Source organism: Brugia malayi, assembly GCF_000002995.4.
Source record: "Brugia malayi strain FR3 genome assembly, contig: Bm_v4_Chr4_scaffold_001, whole genome shotgun sequence".
Lineage (NCBI taxonomy): Eukaryota > Metazoa > Nematoda > Chromadorea > Rhabditida > Onchocercidae > Brugia > Brugia malayi.
Window position 1 is genome coordinate 8441210 of NW_025062478.1, and position 15957 is coordinate 8457166.

At 33.0% G+C, this 15957-nt stretch overlaps 2 protein-coding genes across 2 annotated transcripts; one reads left to right on the forward strand and one right to left on the reverse strand.

Moving 5' to 3' along the window:
- Positions 1–449: 449 nt before the first annotated feature.
- Bm7605 (Uncharacterized protein) lies at positions 450–8671 on the forward strand (the record flags this gene model as incomplete). The annotated part of the gene is made up of 24 exons (XM_043082137.1): positions 450–686; positions 813–1074; positions 1722–1851; positions 2198–2326; positions 2404–2515; positions 2646–2779; positions 2916–3138; positions 3231–3433; positions 3569–3726; positions 4046–4199; positions 4498–4675; positions 4746–4818; positions 4906–5044; positions 5203–5308; positions 5382–5476; positions 5770–5905; positions 6058–6237; positions 6406–6533; positions 6795–6993; positions 7395–7453; positions 7588–7703; positions 7877–8000; positions 8091–8196; positions 8504–8671. 24 exons carry the CDS (start codon positions 450–452, stop codon positions 8669–8671), a joined length of 3549 nt encoding a protein of 1182 aa, XP_042938071.1.
- A 1110-nt stretch (positions 8672–9781) lies between these two features.
- Bm3244 (Uncharacterized protein) lies at positions 9782–15155 on the reverse strand (the record flags this gene model as incomplete). The annotated part of the gene is made up of 12 exons (XM_043082138.1): positions 9782–9930; positions 10030–10129; positions 10400–10577; positions 11135–11280; positions 11593–11790; positions 11932–11987; positions 12550–12619; positions 12776–12826; positions 13241–13415; positions 13922–14094; positions 14473–14553; positions 15138–15155. 12 exons carry the CDS (start codon positions 15153–15155, stop codon positions 9782–9784), a joined length of 1395 nt encoding a protein of 464 aa, XP_042938072.1.
- Between the last annotated feature and the right edge of the window lie 802 nt (positions 15156–15957).

The following is a 15957-nucleotide window of genomic DNA, read 5'->3' on the forward strand; positions in this document are numbered from 1 at the left end:
TTTTGTTCGACATTATCAATCAAAGAATAAATGCAATTCGTATTGGGAAATGGACGAGCAACTGGTGAAAAGAGCTTCAAGAGAGATTTATTTTCTACGAGATAGCGTACAGCCATTTGTTGAGTCTGAAAGGAAGACATTTACATTTTTTCATTGCGCCTGGTACTGAAGGAGGGTTTGTGGAATTTCTGATAAGGGTTTTCGAAAAATCCTTAAATTTTTTACTTAAATTTTTACCCGTAGAGTTCTTTTTACATTTCTCAGAACTGTAACTTTGAGTTTTTCTAATATTAGAAGCGTCAGACTAGTCAAGTAAAAAGTAAGTATGAATGAGGTAAGCCATGCAATTGGACAATCTTATTTTCAGAGCTTCAGGAACTCTTTTTTCTGTCAACAAAATTTTTGTCCTACCAATGTCTTCGTTATCCTTTATTTCATTTCTTATCCTAATGATAAACAGTAAAGCAGTAGTGGAACAGTGTCCAGAACGATGCTTATGCCACGAAGGATTGATTGACTGCCGTCGACAGTTATTATTTGCTGTACCTCGACATTTACCGGCAAATACTACTGTGTTAGATCTGCGAAATAATCGACTGATGAAGATTTCCAGGAGTGACTTCAAGAATTTGGCGAAATTAGAACTTCTGTTGATTTCATGGAATCAGATTCATACTTTTGAAGAGGCATTTCTTAATAAAGTTATCAACATTTTCAAATTTTTTGTTACATAAGTCATCAGTAAGTTTTTGATTTTTCTTGGATTGGTAGTGATTTCACTTGTTTTCCTTCGCATTATAACTATTATTCAGGGAACATTGGACAGAAATCTGAAGCTTAGGAAGTTATTGCTGGCTGGAAATCGTTTGAAATCAATTCCTAAGTTCAGTTCTCATCATCTCACCAATCTACAACACATCGATTTATCGATTAACAATATTGGTTTCATGGAGCAGCAACCATTATGGAATGTGCCAAATCTTCAGGTGTTGAATTTGGCCGACAATGTTATTCAGACACTTTCACAGCATTTTTTTGACTATTCGAAGAAGCTCAAAACACTCATTCTTAGTGGTAATCCACTGAATTGCGACTGCAGGTATAGATTACTTCATTTTTGCTTAATTGAAATTAATTAGTGATATGAATTATGAACAGTAGTAATATTCTTTAGTAATTTAGAATTTTTTCCGAAGCCAAAATTTTTCAGATCATTTGGGAAGAGAAAGGAGACAGTTGGTTTCTAACACCTAAAAATCATTGATATTTTTTTTAGAATTTATAAAGAATGGTACTATAACTTTTAGATATTAATATTTTGTAATATGCTCATTGAGTATAATAGCGTCTTGGAACATATTTTCAGCGCATATATGTTTTCTTAAGCATTACCGCTCTCTTATCTTGAAATCGTATTTCATTTGGAACTTTTTAGCTATATTCTTAACATAACTATCATTTTATAAAAATTAGCAACTGCTATTGCACGGATTGGAGAGGCACAAATTGCATTAGAAATTTCATTTCTAATAAATGTGTGATGTGTTCTTGAATGTTAAACATCTATTAAATCCAAATAGTTTAACTCTTGGTATATTTGCTCAAGAAGTGGATCGAGTGTACTATATATAAATAACTTTTTTGTTATCATTTCGGGTGGTTACCACTGGCTAATTTTATTAATCAACGATGCAATGTGTCACCAGTGTGTCACAATCCAGATATACTTCGTCAGCGACAATTCTCATCACTAAGAAACGAAGAGCTTCAATGCTTTGGAGTAAAACTGCTAGACAATAAGCAGAATGCGAAATGTGAAGTCGACAGAGCACCAGTTACTTTCATCTACAAGTAACTTTTTCAAATTGAAATCTTGCTGCACTTCCGTCTTTCCTTCTCTCTCTCCGCTTCTCCTCTCTTTCTCACTATCCAGACTTTTCTGGACGTTGACTAAAAGTTTAAAGTCTTTAAATGTTTCTCAAGTATTACGGAAAATAGAGATAACGAGAAATGTTGAATTTTTCCTAAAAAGAGAGTAATACAAACTTAGTATGAATGCGAATTATGAAAGATAACAAAGGAAGGATGACGTTATGTTCTGGAAAGTAATTAGTTTAAAATAAGTATGAAATGAATATTAGTTGAAAGGTAACATGAATTTATTCATATTTTGATTGAATTGTAAGATAACTTGAAGAAGAGAAAGAGTGGTTGATAATAATACGAAAGGAATCAAAATATTATCGAATGGTATAATTTCGTTAGATTCTGGTGTTTCATTGAAGGAATTGCAATGCACTATCGATTACAACACAACTTTCATAAGGTAAAGTTTTCTTGAAATACAATTTTTTCTTAAAATTTTGCTAGCTGAATTTAACATCTTTGAGGAATAAATTATAGCAAATCTCGTCTTCCACGTAAAATTCTTGACGTTCATTCTGCACCAAAATTTACGCTGAAACCAAAAGATCGTTCATATCGTGAAGGAACCACTGTTCGGCTTGACTGTGAGGTTCTTTTTCTTTATCGATTTCTTTTGAGTTCAGCATATATATGCTTTAGAAATTAAAAGGAAAATCTTCTAACAATCTTTAATTAATGGTCAAATGTGAAAAAAATCTTCAGTGTTTAAAATATTGTAGGTAACTGGTAAGCCTCGACCATCTATAACCTGGTATTTTAATGGCAGAAAGTTAAAGAGATCTCGAAAGTATGAAATGAACCTTGAGCAGACCAGTTTGAACATTTATCCATTTTTGGAAAGAGATATTGGAAAGTGAGTTTACTGGTTTTTCGATTCAGAATTATTGTACAGACAAAATCCAATTTCAAACTGATAAACAATTAAATTTCTGAGAAGAAAATTGCGTTTTTCAACCTAGTTAGCTAATTAATTAAAGTTATCTGTTCAGGTACACTTGCATTGCGGAGAATGCGTATGGACGAATTGAAACTTCAGCTGAAGCTCGTCTTGTTTCCAGTTCTCCACCCGTTATTACAGAGAGTCCAGAAAATCAAAAAGTATCATTGGGCTCAACTGTAACGTTCCGTTGTCGAGCTGACGGTGAACCTCGCCCATTTATTACATGGTTTTTCAACGGTGGCGAAATATCCATACTTAAAGGACATTTTTACGTAAGATATTTCACTACATTTATTAATTTTTATTCTACTTTTAACTTTATGTCTTTTATTCTTTCCAAAATAAAACCAATTCCTCGTTTTAGGTATCAGATGATGAAATGGAATTGACCATTTCGGGGGTTACAAAACATGATGAAGGTGTGTATTCATGCATGGCCGGTAATACAGTTGGTTCAATGATTGCTGACGCTCGTTTACTAATCGATCAGAATCAAATTCAAGATGGTTCAATAAATGATCATTTCATTCACAATATATTCCATCAAGCATCTCAGAATGTTGATAGGTTTTGCTTGAAATTAAAACTAATAATTTGCTTGAAATCAAAATTAATAATGATAAAAATCACACATTCATGATAGATAGGAAATGTGTATAATTCTTTAATGTATGTTGCTATAAATCTTATGTTTAATTTTAGTGCTATCGAACAAACACGTGAAAAATTATCAAAAATAACTAATCCACATGAACTTTTACGATGGTTTCAATTTTCATTTCCTCAAGCAATAGAGCTTAGTCGTGCACGAGAAATCTATGAGGAAAGCATACGTCTTATCCAAAAACATGTCGAGAAAGGTGTGTCAGATTTATCCTTATTTTTCATCCAGACCAATACTTCAGCATTCAAGAGATTCAATTTTTATGCAAAATTTGCGCTGACATGTTTAATAATGAAGTTGTAAAGCGGCCTTGAATTTTTTTTTTATCTAGGACTTTATTTCACGGTTTCAGAATCATCTGGTCGATCAAATATTACTTAAATTATAGTGGGGAAGAAGTATTTAAGAATTTTTTTTTTTTGTAAATTTGTTTCGTATGATATTTTTGAATTACGAATTACGAGTTATTTGAGGAGTTAGGTAATCACAGTTTTGATAAACTTTGGATTGTTTAGGTTTAACCTTATCTCTTCATGAACTTCCGTCGAATGTTTCAATTGAATCTGTCCTTGCCAAATCTCATGTTGATATGCTAGTGCAACTAGCTGGTTGCTCGGGAGCACAAACTCGAGATCCTTGTGATGATCACTGCTTCCATTCACGTTACAGGTTCCTATTGATTTCATCAATTCCAATTAGGAAACTTCTTTTTGATTCGTATGTTTTTTCACCGATTCTGGATACAGGTATGAAGTACTCTTTTTGGAATTCCTCGGAAATACCCTCCGCTCCTTGTTCAGTGTATCTTTTTTCCAAATTCCTGGAAAAATCAAATTCGACTTTCCGAAAAATTGCATCTGACTCACGCCTACTAGAAAAAAGTTCCTTGCAAGATATCAGTTAATGTTAAAGTTGGTAAGTAATGCACTTTTAATTAATAAAAGTTTTAACTGTTAAAAATCTTCAGAACTTATGATGGACAATGCAACAATGAAATTCACACAATGTGGGGTGCAAGTCAAACGCGTTTTCGACGTTTATTACCACCAATATACGAAAATGGCTTCAATACACCAGTTGGGTGGGATCCGAACAAGTTATATTTTGGTTATCGCAAGCCTAATGCACGCAGCGTGTCCAGGAAGGTTGCTTATTTGTGGGTTTAATAGAATTGCGTGCAAGATGAAGAACTAAATTAATGTAATTATATTTCAGCTCCTTGGAACCAAACATACTACTCCGCACAAAACTTATTCAGCAATGCTAATGCAATGGGGGCAATTTATTGGTAATTCTAGAAAGATTAAGTTTTTAAACTAGAAATTCGAATCCAAGGATTTAGAATTGGTCTACTTGCAAGAAAAAAAAAATTCAGATCATGATTTGGACTTCACTGCAACAGCAATTAGTCGCCAAGCATTTGCTACGGGTGCTATTTGTAATCGGACCTGCCAGCACCTCAACCCGTGTTTCAACATACCGCTGTCGTATGATGATCCAAGAATGCTTTCGAAGTTTGTCAAAAACAAATTACTAAAAAAAAAAGAGACGGATTAAAATTTTCTTACAATCTCCAATAGTCATATAAGTGGACAAAAATTTGGACAAAATATATTTGCCAACAACGATGTTTAGCGCTACTAGCGATTGGTCCATCAGAATCTTTTTCCAGTCCGCAATATCCCTGTATTGAATTTGAGCGTTCGAGTGCAATATGCGGTTCCGGTGAAACATCACTTATTTATCGTCATGTTACTTATCGTGAACAAATGAACACTGTAAGTTCCTTTTTTTAACTCAGCAAAACCGTTACTAGAAATTTCCATCATTACTGAGAGCGGCATATTGCAGATTACAAGTTACATTGACGCTTCGGGGATATACGGTAGCACAGAGGAAGATGCGTATGATTTACGTAATTTGAGTCCGGACCAAGGCTTACTGAGGTAGTAGATGATTGTTTTCATATTATCATTTGCTTTCTTTTTCTTTTGAATTATTTGGACACTTTTATTTGGTCGAGACTGGAAATCTAAAATACCTTAGGGTACTTGGACTAAAAACAAAAAACAAAATGAAGAAACAGCAGAGTTATATTCGAACTTTGTAAACGAAAATAAGTATTTGCATTAATCATATTTTCTTGTTCAGTAAGTTGTCATTTTTCATTCTTGTTTCACATTTTAAAAAGGATTTTGCTAATTTATATCTTTTATGCAAAAAAAAAAAGTTCAAACAGATATGATATGGTATCATCTGCAAATAAGCCTTATCTGCCTTTTGAACGTGATTCACCAATTGATTGTCGACGAAACTGGACTTTGGATTATCCAATACGATGCTTTCTGGCTGGAGATTTTAGAGCTAATGAACAGGTTAAAGGAAACGATGTTAATAACATATTACAAATACAAGTAATATATTCACCAATTAGTGGTTTTCGTGTTCGTCTAGAAAGGAAATTATTGTTTTTAAGTCCTATATTGCCTTATTGTTTACCATTCCTCATAAAATTATTTCTTTACAGCTGGGATTAATAACTATGCATACAATTTTTATGCGAGAACACAACAGATTGGCAATCGAAATTGCCAGTTTAAATCCTGATCTGGACGGTGAAACAGTGTTTCACGAAACTCGAAAAATTGTTGGCGCTGAATTGCAGCATATTACATTTCATTATTGGTTACCAAAAGTTCTTGGGAAAGTTTGTTTTTGGCATATTAATTTAAATATGGATTAAGTCAAATTTGAATTTGTTTGGAAAGATCTGATTCTGTCATAATTTGCAACTGAAATACAAACCACTGCCAAACCCTGACAATGCCTGATACTTGTAAGCAAATGATTATATCGACAAACTTTGACATTTTAGAAACAGTTTGACAAGCTAATTGGCCCATATAGAGGATATCAACCATTGCTAGATGCTACTATATCAAACGCATTTGCGACAGCAGCCTTTCGCTTTGGACATACACTGGTCAATCCGGTCCTTCACAGGTATATATTAATTAATGTAAATGATGGCTTAGAATAGGACTTTTATTTTATTTGAATAAGGTGGGATTCATATATTTTCAGTCCCAATAATTTTCAAGCAATCAAGATGACACGATGTAATCATTTCTGTATCAGTATACATTAAGCATAAATGAATTCTTTGCACAAGAAATGTTATTGTCAACGCGAGATTTAGGCCATTATATGTTCTCATTTTGCAATTAATGATAAGTTTTCCAACTTTTCTAAATCGTGTTTCAGACTTGACGAAAAATTAGCACCAATTAGAGAAGGACATATACCCTTGAGAGATGCATTCTTTGCACCGGAAATGCTATTGTCAACGGGAAGTGTTGATCCATATCTGCGTGGTTTATTTGCTACACCAATGAAAAAGCCAATACCGAATGAGTTGCTCAATGATGAACTCACTGAAAATTTATTCAACCAAGCACATGAAGTAGACAAAATTTTAATTTTCTTATAGCCTAGCTTAAAATATATTGAAATAGACGTTTCCAGGCTATCATTGAAGTCTAGCAATTATTTTATATAACTTGTGTTAATTTAAAAATGTATAGCTGAAAATCAATTGGTTCTCTTCATCTACGGACTTGATTTTTCAAATCTCTTTAATACAAGAATATAGCTAGTAAAAGAGGGCTAAGTTGAACAGCCTCAAATTCCAGACAGAAACGGAATACAAATGATTTTTATACAACTGCAGAATGTCATTCGATTGGTCTCACTGACTCTAATGATGACCCTATTAATTTCTTGGAATTATGAATTGGAGCTTATGAATTTTAATAGCAATATTTAGAAAGTTTTCATTTTTATAACAAAAATTTTTTATGTTAGGTTTCATTGGATTTGGCTGCGATTAATATACAACGAGGTCGTGATCACGCTCTTCCCGGGTAAAGAGAGCTCTCATTCATCCAAAATGTACATCTGAAGCAAAAAATTTGCACTTTTGAGTCATGTTTAAATGAACTATTTTAATGATATACTTAACAACCATATCCTTAAAGGAACTTTCATATTTTTTTAGGTACGTTGAATTCCGAAGTTGGTGTAACCTATCACCAGTGGAAAACTGGAATGATTTGAAGAACATAATGCCACGTGATGTTATTTATAAGTTGAAAGATTTATATGGTCATCCAGGTCGAAACTTCTATTATTTATGATTATAGAGAATTTGATTAATTAAGAGAAGCAAACTTTTGAGTTATATATGAATGTGTATGAGAACCTCTTCTAAAGATTTGTGTAATTGGTGGTAGAATTAATGAACAGCGCATCTAACCAGGAGAATACATTGTCTCTGTACTTACTAGGCAATATCGACTTGTTCGCTGGTGGTATTGCGGAGGAACGACTCGATGGAGCACTTATTGGTCCAACATTTTCATGTATCATTGCTGAACAATTTAGGCGCGTACGTGATGGTGATAGATTTTGGTTCGTTAAATTTTTAAATAGACTTTAATTTCATGGATCTTATCATTTACTTCAGTACTGAATTACAGAAAAGTAAGCTACAGCTTCTAGGTATGAAAAAGAGGGTGTATTCAACGAAGCTCAAAGGGAAGAGATAAAAAAAGTATCATTGGGTCGAATTATTTGTGACAATGCTGATAACATCAGTAATATACAGGTAAGCACTATTCATATACTTTAGTCATTTTTCCTGTCCATTATTTTCTTTATCACTAATCTGCAATTACATATTACAACATGCAGGCTCTGGAACTAATAGATTCCGGATTGCATCAGTCGGTTATTCAAGACAAATAAATGAAAAGCAAGTTCCACTCATCCTCATTAGGTTGTGGAGTGAATGTCTGCTTTTATGATTCCGATAACTGATATCTATCCATAGTTACCACTAGAATACACTTACCACCTTTCAAAACTTTTTAAAGTTTTTTTCACGTTCCTGGTTCATTTGGGGTTTTTTTTAGAATGACGTTTTCGTGTTTGTCGGCAGATATCCTCAATCCTACAAGTCTTGTGTAAATATCCCAAAACTGAATTTAAGACCATGGCAATTTTGTTGTCATCATTCATGTCCGATAGGAAATAACCGATACAGACGAATACATAAGTTACGGCAAGTCACTTTTTTCTAATTACGATAATATACTGCAACTAAAACTTTTTGCTTCAAAATTAAAAAAATCGCTCATTTACCTATTTCTTGTAGAAAGCGTGATATTAATCAATGGAATAATCCAAAAACGTGGCACGACTCAATGGATGGTTGAGAATAATGAAGACATTGCGCCATATTCTTATTAACAGTTAATGCTATGTGTGTACATGGGAGTACTCCCTCAATTTTAATGTTTCAAAAAATTCCTAGAATTTTAACAAAGCAATATTTCACCCATAACTAGCAAAGTATAGTAAATTTATCAGAATCGACATCTGTATCGATGAAAAAAATCTGAAAGTCAATAATCCGTCCCACCGAAAAATCCACCCGAAATTTTTAGAGTTGACGCAAATTCTTCCCTGCTAACAATTGTGACTACCAAAATTTGCTTCTCGTTCTGAAATCTGTAAAAAACATACAAATCTCTTGACAGTTTACTGATTAAGCCAAAATTTATTAATCCATTGCCCAAGCTTTCTCTGAATTCTATGCAAAGGTGAGAAAATTTTTATTTGTGGAACTTTACATTTAATAATACTCCTCCAATAAATATATTCCTTTGCTAATAACAACTGACTACGTGGCCAGGGATATTATGTACAAGAGATATAGTATCCATGCAACACAACGAAAAAATGTTGAGATCATTAATGAGATACATTTATGACACCTTGGTCTACACAGTGTGAAATTTAAATTCACTTCGATGGTGAATCGGTGGTGAAATCATACAAGACGATGATCGATAAGGAACATCTCAGTGATATGTGAAAATTTAAAAATCCAATTATAAAGATGTTAAATATTAGCTTCCGTGCAAAAAAAAACTTTAACACTTTTTGAGTAAATTAAGATGAAGTGAATCCTATGCACTTTACATCACCAAAGTATCAGAATTCAAAAAAAGTTTAAAAAAAAGAAAAAAAAAAAAACTGCTCTGAGAGAAATACCTTCAGCTTCGACAGAATGCTCTAGAAATTATGAAGGATTTATGTCAAAATATCTAGAATAATACTAACAAAATTAGATTTCTATAGAATAGAAAGTTTCACTGTAAGGAAAAAAGCTAAGCAGGAAATCCACTTTATAAAAATTCCCTAACAGTTTTAGCGTATTTGGACGCCCAATCTCTCACGAAAATCTCATTTAACAAATTAACATGTGTTGACGAGATAAAAGAAATTCCAACACCAGCAGTATTGATAAAGTAGTCGCCCGCCCAGTTTGATGTACCTGAAAAGTTGCTGTAGAGTTGACTTATACATGACCTAATTTTCTCAAATACAATTCAAGTGGAGGGACCATCAAAACAAACAATTTAAAGGAACTAACCAAAATAGGCGATCTTCTCCGTAACCATGAATTTATTATGATTAACAAGAGTGTGCGGGATTTCTTCGCGGGATGGATCCACTGGAATGGTAAATAGCTTCTGAAAAATTTTTTGAATTTGAAATAATGAAGAAATACGTTAAAGGAATAGAGCTAAGGATTATTAGTGCAATCTTTCACAAAAAGATTTAAGAAAATTTCAAAAAAGATGACGCGATCTTTAACTATTTAACCATCAGCAAATGCAGATCCCAATGCTGAAACTAGAATCATATTTCCTTTTGGTAAAATGCAAATCGAACCAATTATAACTAAAATGGAGATATAGCTAAACAAACTTAAAGTTAATAACTTTGCTAAATATGCTTACTACTTCGATTTTTCCAGAATGGTTTGCTTTTTTAGGTATACCATCATTAATTTCTAGCAATGATTTCAAGAAATAAATCATTTCGGGTCGGGAATATTTCCAGTGGCTCACCAGTAACCGAACATTCACTCCACGATAAGCTGTTGCACGTATTGCATTATCTAACTTTGGCCAATATCTGCAAAATTAAATTTACGGAATAGAACGAGTGCGAGCAATAAGAATTTCACCGTAAAAGTATTAAGTGCCTCACTAATATCAAATGACGAATTATCCATCTTTAATTTATAATATAACTGCTTCAGTATCACTGAATTTAAAATACTTTGTCTTTTACACGTTACTAGCAGATAAAGACAGAAGAAATTGCACAAAAAAAAAAAAAAAAAAAAAAAAAAATTTCTTTCACTACTATTGAAAAGCATTGAAATAAAATTAAACTAGTAATCACCTCCATACAATCCTAACATTTACTTCTCATTTCACTTGTTTTCTCTCTACGAAGAACTTCTAGATGAATTGCGAACTGTACTCATTCTTCATTCAAACATTACATTATACAAAGATATATTAAAAGTTGATACTACAAAACTCTCAATAAGGAAGAGAATGGCAGCGGTTTTGAGTAAACAGATATACAAATGCATGCAAAAATGGCTCTTGCCATAATGTGCTTCATAACTAAAATTCATTATCGATAAGCAGAACTATAAGTGTTGAAACTTAGAAACCAACGTGTTATTATTAGAAGTTCTATAAATAGTTGCAGGCATATAATCCATCACTGATATATGGACAAATTCATGTGCATTATCCATGACTGCAACGATTGCATCACTATCATCTTCACGTCCTTTTGCATTGAATTGAGGAGGAGAACTCTGAATACGAAACTATTCGTTATAAAAATTGCTTCTCTCGCAAATTAATTTCCCAAATAAAAAATATTCTTTTTTTTTTCATACAGAAATAAGCAAAAGACAAGCTGGTAAGACCGTGTGCCTAAAATCTGAATTCCTAAGACTCTAAAACAAAGTTCAAAAAAAAGCGGAAGCATACAATAATAATAAGCAAGATTAGAGCCATTTTTATGATTCTAACAAAAATGCAGTTAAAGTCTCTTTCAAAAGAGACGATATCATACTAAAGATGAATAACTTAACAGTTAACAGAACGACAATGAGAAAGCATACCGATATGAACACACTAGCGTCTTTAGCACTAAGAAGTTTAAGTGGATGTGAAAAATTGAAATAAGTTCTTAAATTCAATGGCCATTTATATGGAATTTTTGCTCCTCTAACTCCGAGGCGCCAATAAATATTGAAAATTTTATATAAATCATTTGCTATGCAAGTACAATTCCAAATAACAATGCCTAGTTCTTTGACCTGAAAAAAAATTTTTTTCTATCGGAATCGTTAACATTACTTTCTTGAATAGGTTCAAGATAGAAGATTACCATATTTTTTGACTCTGAACTAAAATAACCACAAATGACAAAGGATATTATTAAAATTACAGTAATGTACCTCTGTGAGAGATTTCCAATCCATATTAGCTGATCCAATGTAAACATGCCGAGAATCTACAATCCAAAATTTGGTATGAAGAATCCCATTACCATCCATCAGTTCCGGCATATCCACATTCCGAACAGTTGCATAACCCACAAAAAAGAGACGAAGACTGCCGAATTTGTTCAACAATTCAATGATATAGAGTGAGTGATAACCAGCGGAATGTGCGCATCAGACAATTTTATGATAATAGCGAAATGTGCGCAAAGCAGCAGACAACTTAGTCACATAGGAAAATCTCGAAATACTAATACAATAACTGTTCCCTTTATTAACCAACTGGTATACACTATCGGCAAATGTTACCTATTCTGACTTTCTAATCGGAATTTTATGACATGTCACTGTTACATGTAATGGAGAAGATATCGTTCATTCAGGCCAGATGGTGTCAGATTTTTTATAAGGATAAAGATTTATAAACGAGGGATTTGAAGCAAGAAAAAAGATTTTACATATTTGGAATGCAGATCACGAATATGGAGTTTTGGATGCAATCCAAATTCAATGGTTAAGCTTCCAATGTTTGTAACGAAAATGTCAATGTACAGATGAGCACTTAAGTCTTACCATTCTCAGCAAAATATTTCGAATCGAGTTGTGGAAATATTGTGGTTGGTTGATTTTGTGCTATTCGTATCTATAACAGATAGGAAGAGCTATTTTCACTAATACAGATTCCAATAATTAAAGACGAAGTAAATGTTGAAAGTTACCAAAGTGTGGAAAGAAAAAAATACTATTCCAAAAAGCATAAAATTAAAACTTCAGTTTATGAAAACGAAAAACAGCTAACCCGCACACCACGCTCAGCAGATGCAATAAATCTTTCGAATGTATCATTTCCCTGCAAAACAAGAAATTCGCAAACAATAGTAAAGTACAGCTCTATGGACTGTTTACAATACCCATCCTCTCATTATGTGTCCTAAATATCTCGTCATCACATAAAAGAATCCATCATTTGGTCTCGCGTTCCCTTATCATTCCCTTTCAACCTACCAAGTTAAGTATAACAATGCCTATGTAATTTGGTAGGACATAAGCATATATTTTTAAAGTCCTGCAATGCTAAGAAATCTATTTTCTAAGTCATTTGAGATAAGAAAGTGTTTGATCCCTTAAATGCAATATCATGGATATTTATTTGACAATGGAAAAATTCAGTTATGCACAAGAGAAACAGAAAAAATTTCTAATTAACTCGAGTAGTTGGAGAATATTTCAGGAATTTCTGTATGGTGTACACAATTGCAATTACCTGCCAAGAAGTCGAATGTGCTACAGGATCACGGAGATTCCAATAGAAGGACGCAACATCAATTGAAACTTGTGCATCATCCAACAATTTTTTCCAGACTTCGTATGTTGATAAACTCGTAAGGCTACTATTGTCAAAAATCAAAATCGATGGTATAGTTTCAACCAACTGCATTCTGAATTGATCTATTGATTAAGAATGTAGACTGTCAACTAATAAATATTCTTAACATCCTTCTCTCTAGAAACGAAGTGAAGTAAAACGGATTTTAGAAATTAAATAAGAATGCAAACACAGTTGGAAAGCGAGTCAAAGAATATACGGACTGATGTTTGATAATCATAACTCAGAAGCTCACTATTCCTTGATTGTTTGGAAATTATAGCAAAATGATTAGTGCCTACTACCAGTGATCTGAAGCTAAACTAACATTAATAAAGAGTAATGATTCTCATTAGGAAGTCTTCTGATGCACTATGGCTCTTCCAATTCATCGGTAAAGATGTTTTAGCATTAGTATTTTAAAGCTTTACTTAGATAAGCGATCAAATTGATTGTGATCTTCCATTCGGCAGTCCATTTCACAATCCTTCATTAATTTACTAATCACCCTTAACTAGCAGTTCCATAACAACTAGAGATGGACTTATCAAAAATACAAAAACTTAAAAAGAAACAAGCCTGCATTGATCGGTACAATAACCATTCCGGTCGTAACGAACAGATCCCGTATCAAAGCCGTCTTCATTGAATAATGGGAAAAACACAATTAAAAAAATAAATAATGATATAATCGATACCGGAACGCATGCTGGTTTAATGATACTATGTTGACAACATTGTTCACTTTCTTCCTAAAAAGTCAAAAGGATTTATTCCTGAACATAATCTGAAAGACGACTTCATTATCGGAAGTAAACATGAGCGCAATCAATTACTAAATTATCCTCCTGAATTAACATGGCCCATTATTAATTAAAGCTTACAGATTCAGTTGTATAAAGCGCAATACACAAAAACAAATCTAAATCAACTGCTTAATCTAAATTAATTTGATGTACAAACTACCTATACATAATTCAGAAAGTGTAGATATGATATTTGACCACAACAGGTTGCACAAATTTTCTATAACTGATAAGTAAAATCGAGGAAATCAAACTGACGGTCAAGAATAAACAAGTCCTTATTCGAACATCAGAAATGTTATTAGTGTAGAAATGATGACAGACCTTTTCCAGAGCATATGAATTTATCTTTGTGTCGAATAGATCCATCTCAAAATTGGTCATATCAGCACGACCATCTTGAGTCTGAAATTTGATTTTTACAAATGATTTTACGAACGCACATAAGTGAACCTTCACCACATTCTATAACTTTATGTGCTAATTCTTCGCTTACGTACACTACAATGTAGGGAAATATTTTTCATGCTGTAAACTATATGCTATCTCAATTTGCTTTCGTTTTTGTAATTTACCGATCATTTTACAACATGAAGTTTACATAATATGTAATTAAGTTCTTTTGAATTATCTTCTACCAGAAAATAAGACTGTGGTTATGTAGAGTGAATAATGTATCATTTTGATGAGTGTTGTAATTAGAAGCCTACTCATATCTTCCTATCAAAATGTTGAAGTATAAACAATTACTTTTCAAGAATCTTGGAGAAGTACTAGAAAACTAAAACTAAAAGGAAGAAAGATAAATCTTCTGCCAAAAGTATCCAAATGTCTGATAATCAGTAGTCTTGATAGAGTGAATGAAAGTTGCAAGAAGAGAACTGAAGCCTTCTCATATTCTACTTGCAAAATGCAACAGTTCTGTGCAAGTTCTATTCAAGACATGCACACAAAAATGAAAATGGAAAAATGAGAAAAGAAGGATTCACCTCTCCGATAGGTATCATCGCAACCACCAATACATTCACTCACTCCGCGACCCTTCTTACCTCATTCAATAACGCAAGTATTCATACTACGGCGCAAATATGTACATGTTGCATTGTTGTTGTATATGTCTGTCTCTCTCTCTCTCTCTCTCTGCATCTTCTAGATGTGACAGAGGAGACAAGAGAATCACAACAGAGCTGGAGAGGGTCTGCGCAGATGTCTTCAGGGTGAGGTAAGAAATGGCAGGGTTGCTAGAAAGAGAGAAAGTTTATTGCCATATGATCGATTTAGTCTCCGGTACTTTAATTGGAATCGAATTACTAATTTACATAAAAGTTGTGATGAGACAAATTTGCTTTGGAATTGAAGTAATAGTTAGACAATGTTTAAAACTGGAATTTAGGTGGTGAAGATAAGTCAACAATAATAAGTCGTCGTCCAATATAAACAATTACATTCAACACAGAAAGTTTTTGAAATGTCATATGAAATATCTCCATAGCACTTTCCACTGCAAATAGCCAAGCATTACAAATAATAATCAGAGCCAAGGAGTCATTTGTGTCGGATACCTTGTATATGTATGGCAGTATGTCTTACGTATGTCAGTGTAATGCTTTCAAGAAATGTACTGAAACATTTGCAGCAAAACATAAGTGTCACAGTGTATATAAAACATTGCTAATGATTCATCAAACCTGACATAAATTCACTGGTTCAGGAAATTCAAGAAGTTTCCTAGTAATTAATCTTAATAGAATTCAAATTTAATAAAGTGTCATTCTATTAAAACGCTCAATAAATTTCATAAAAGTTCCG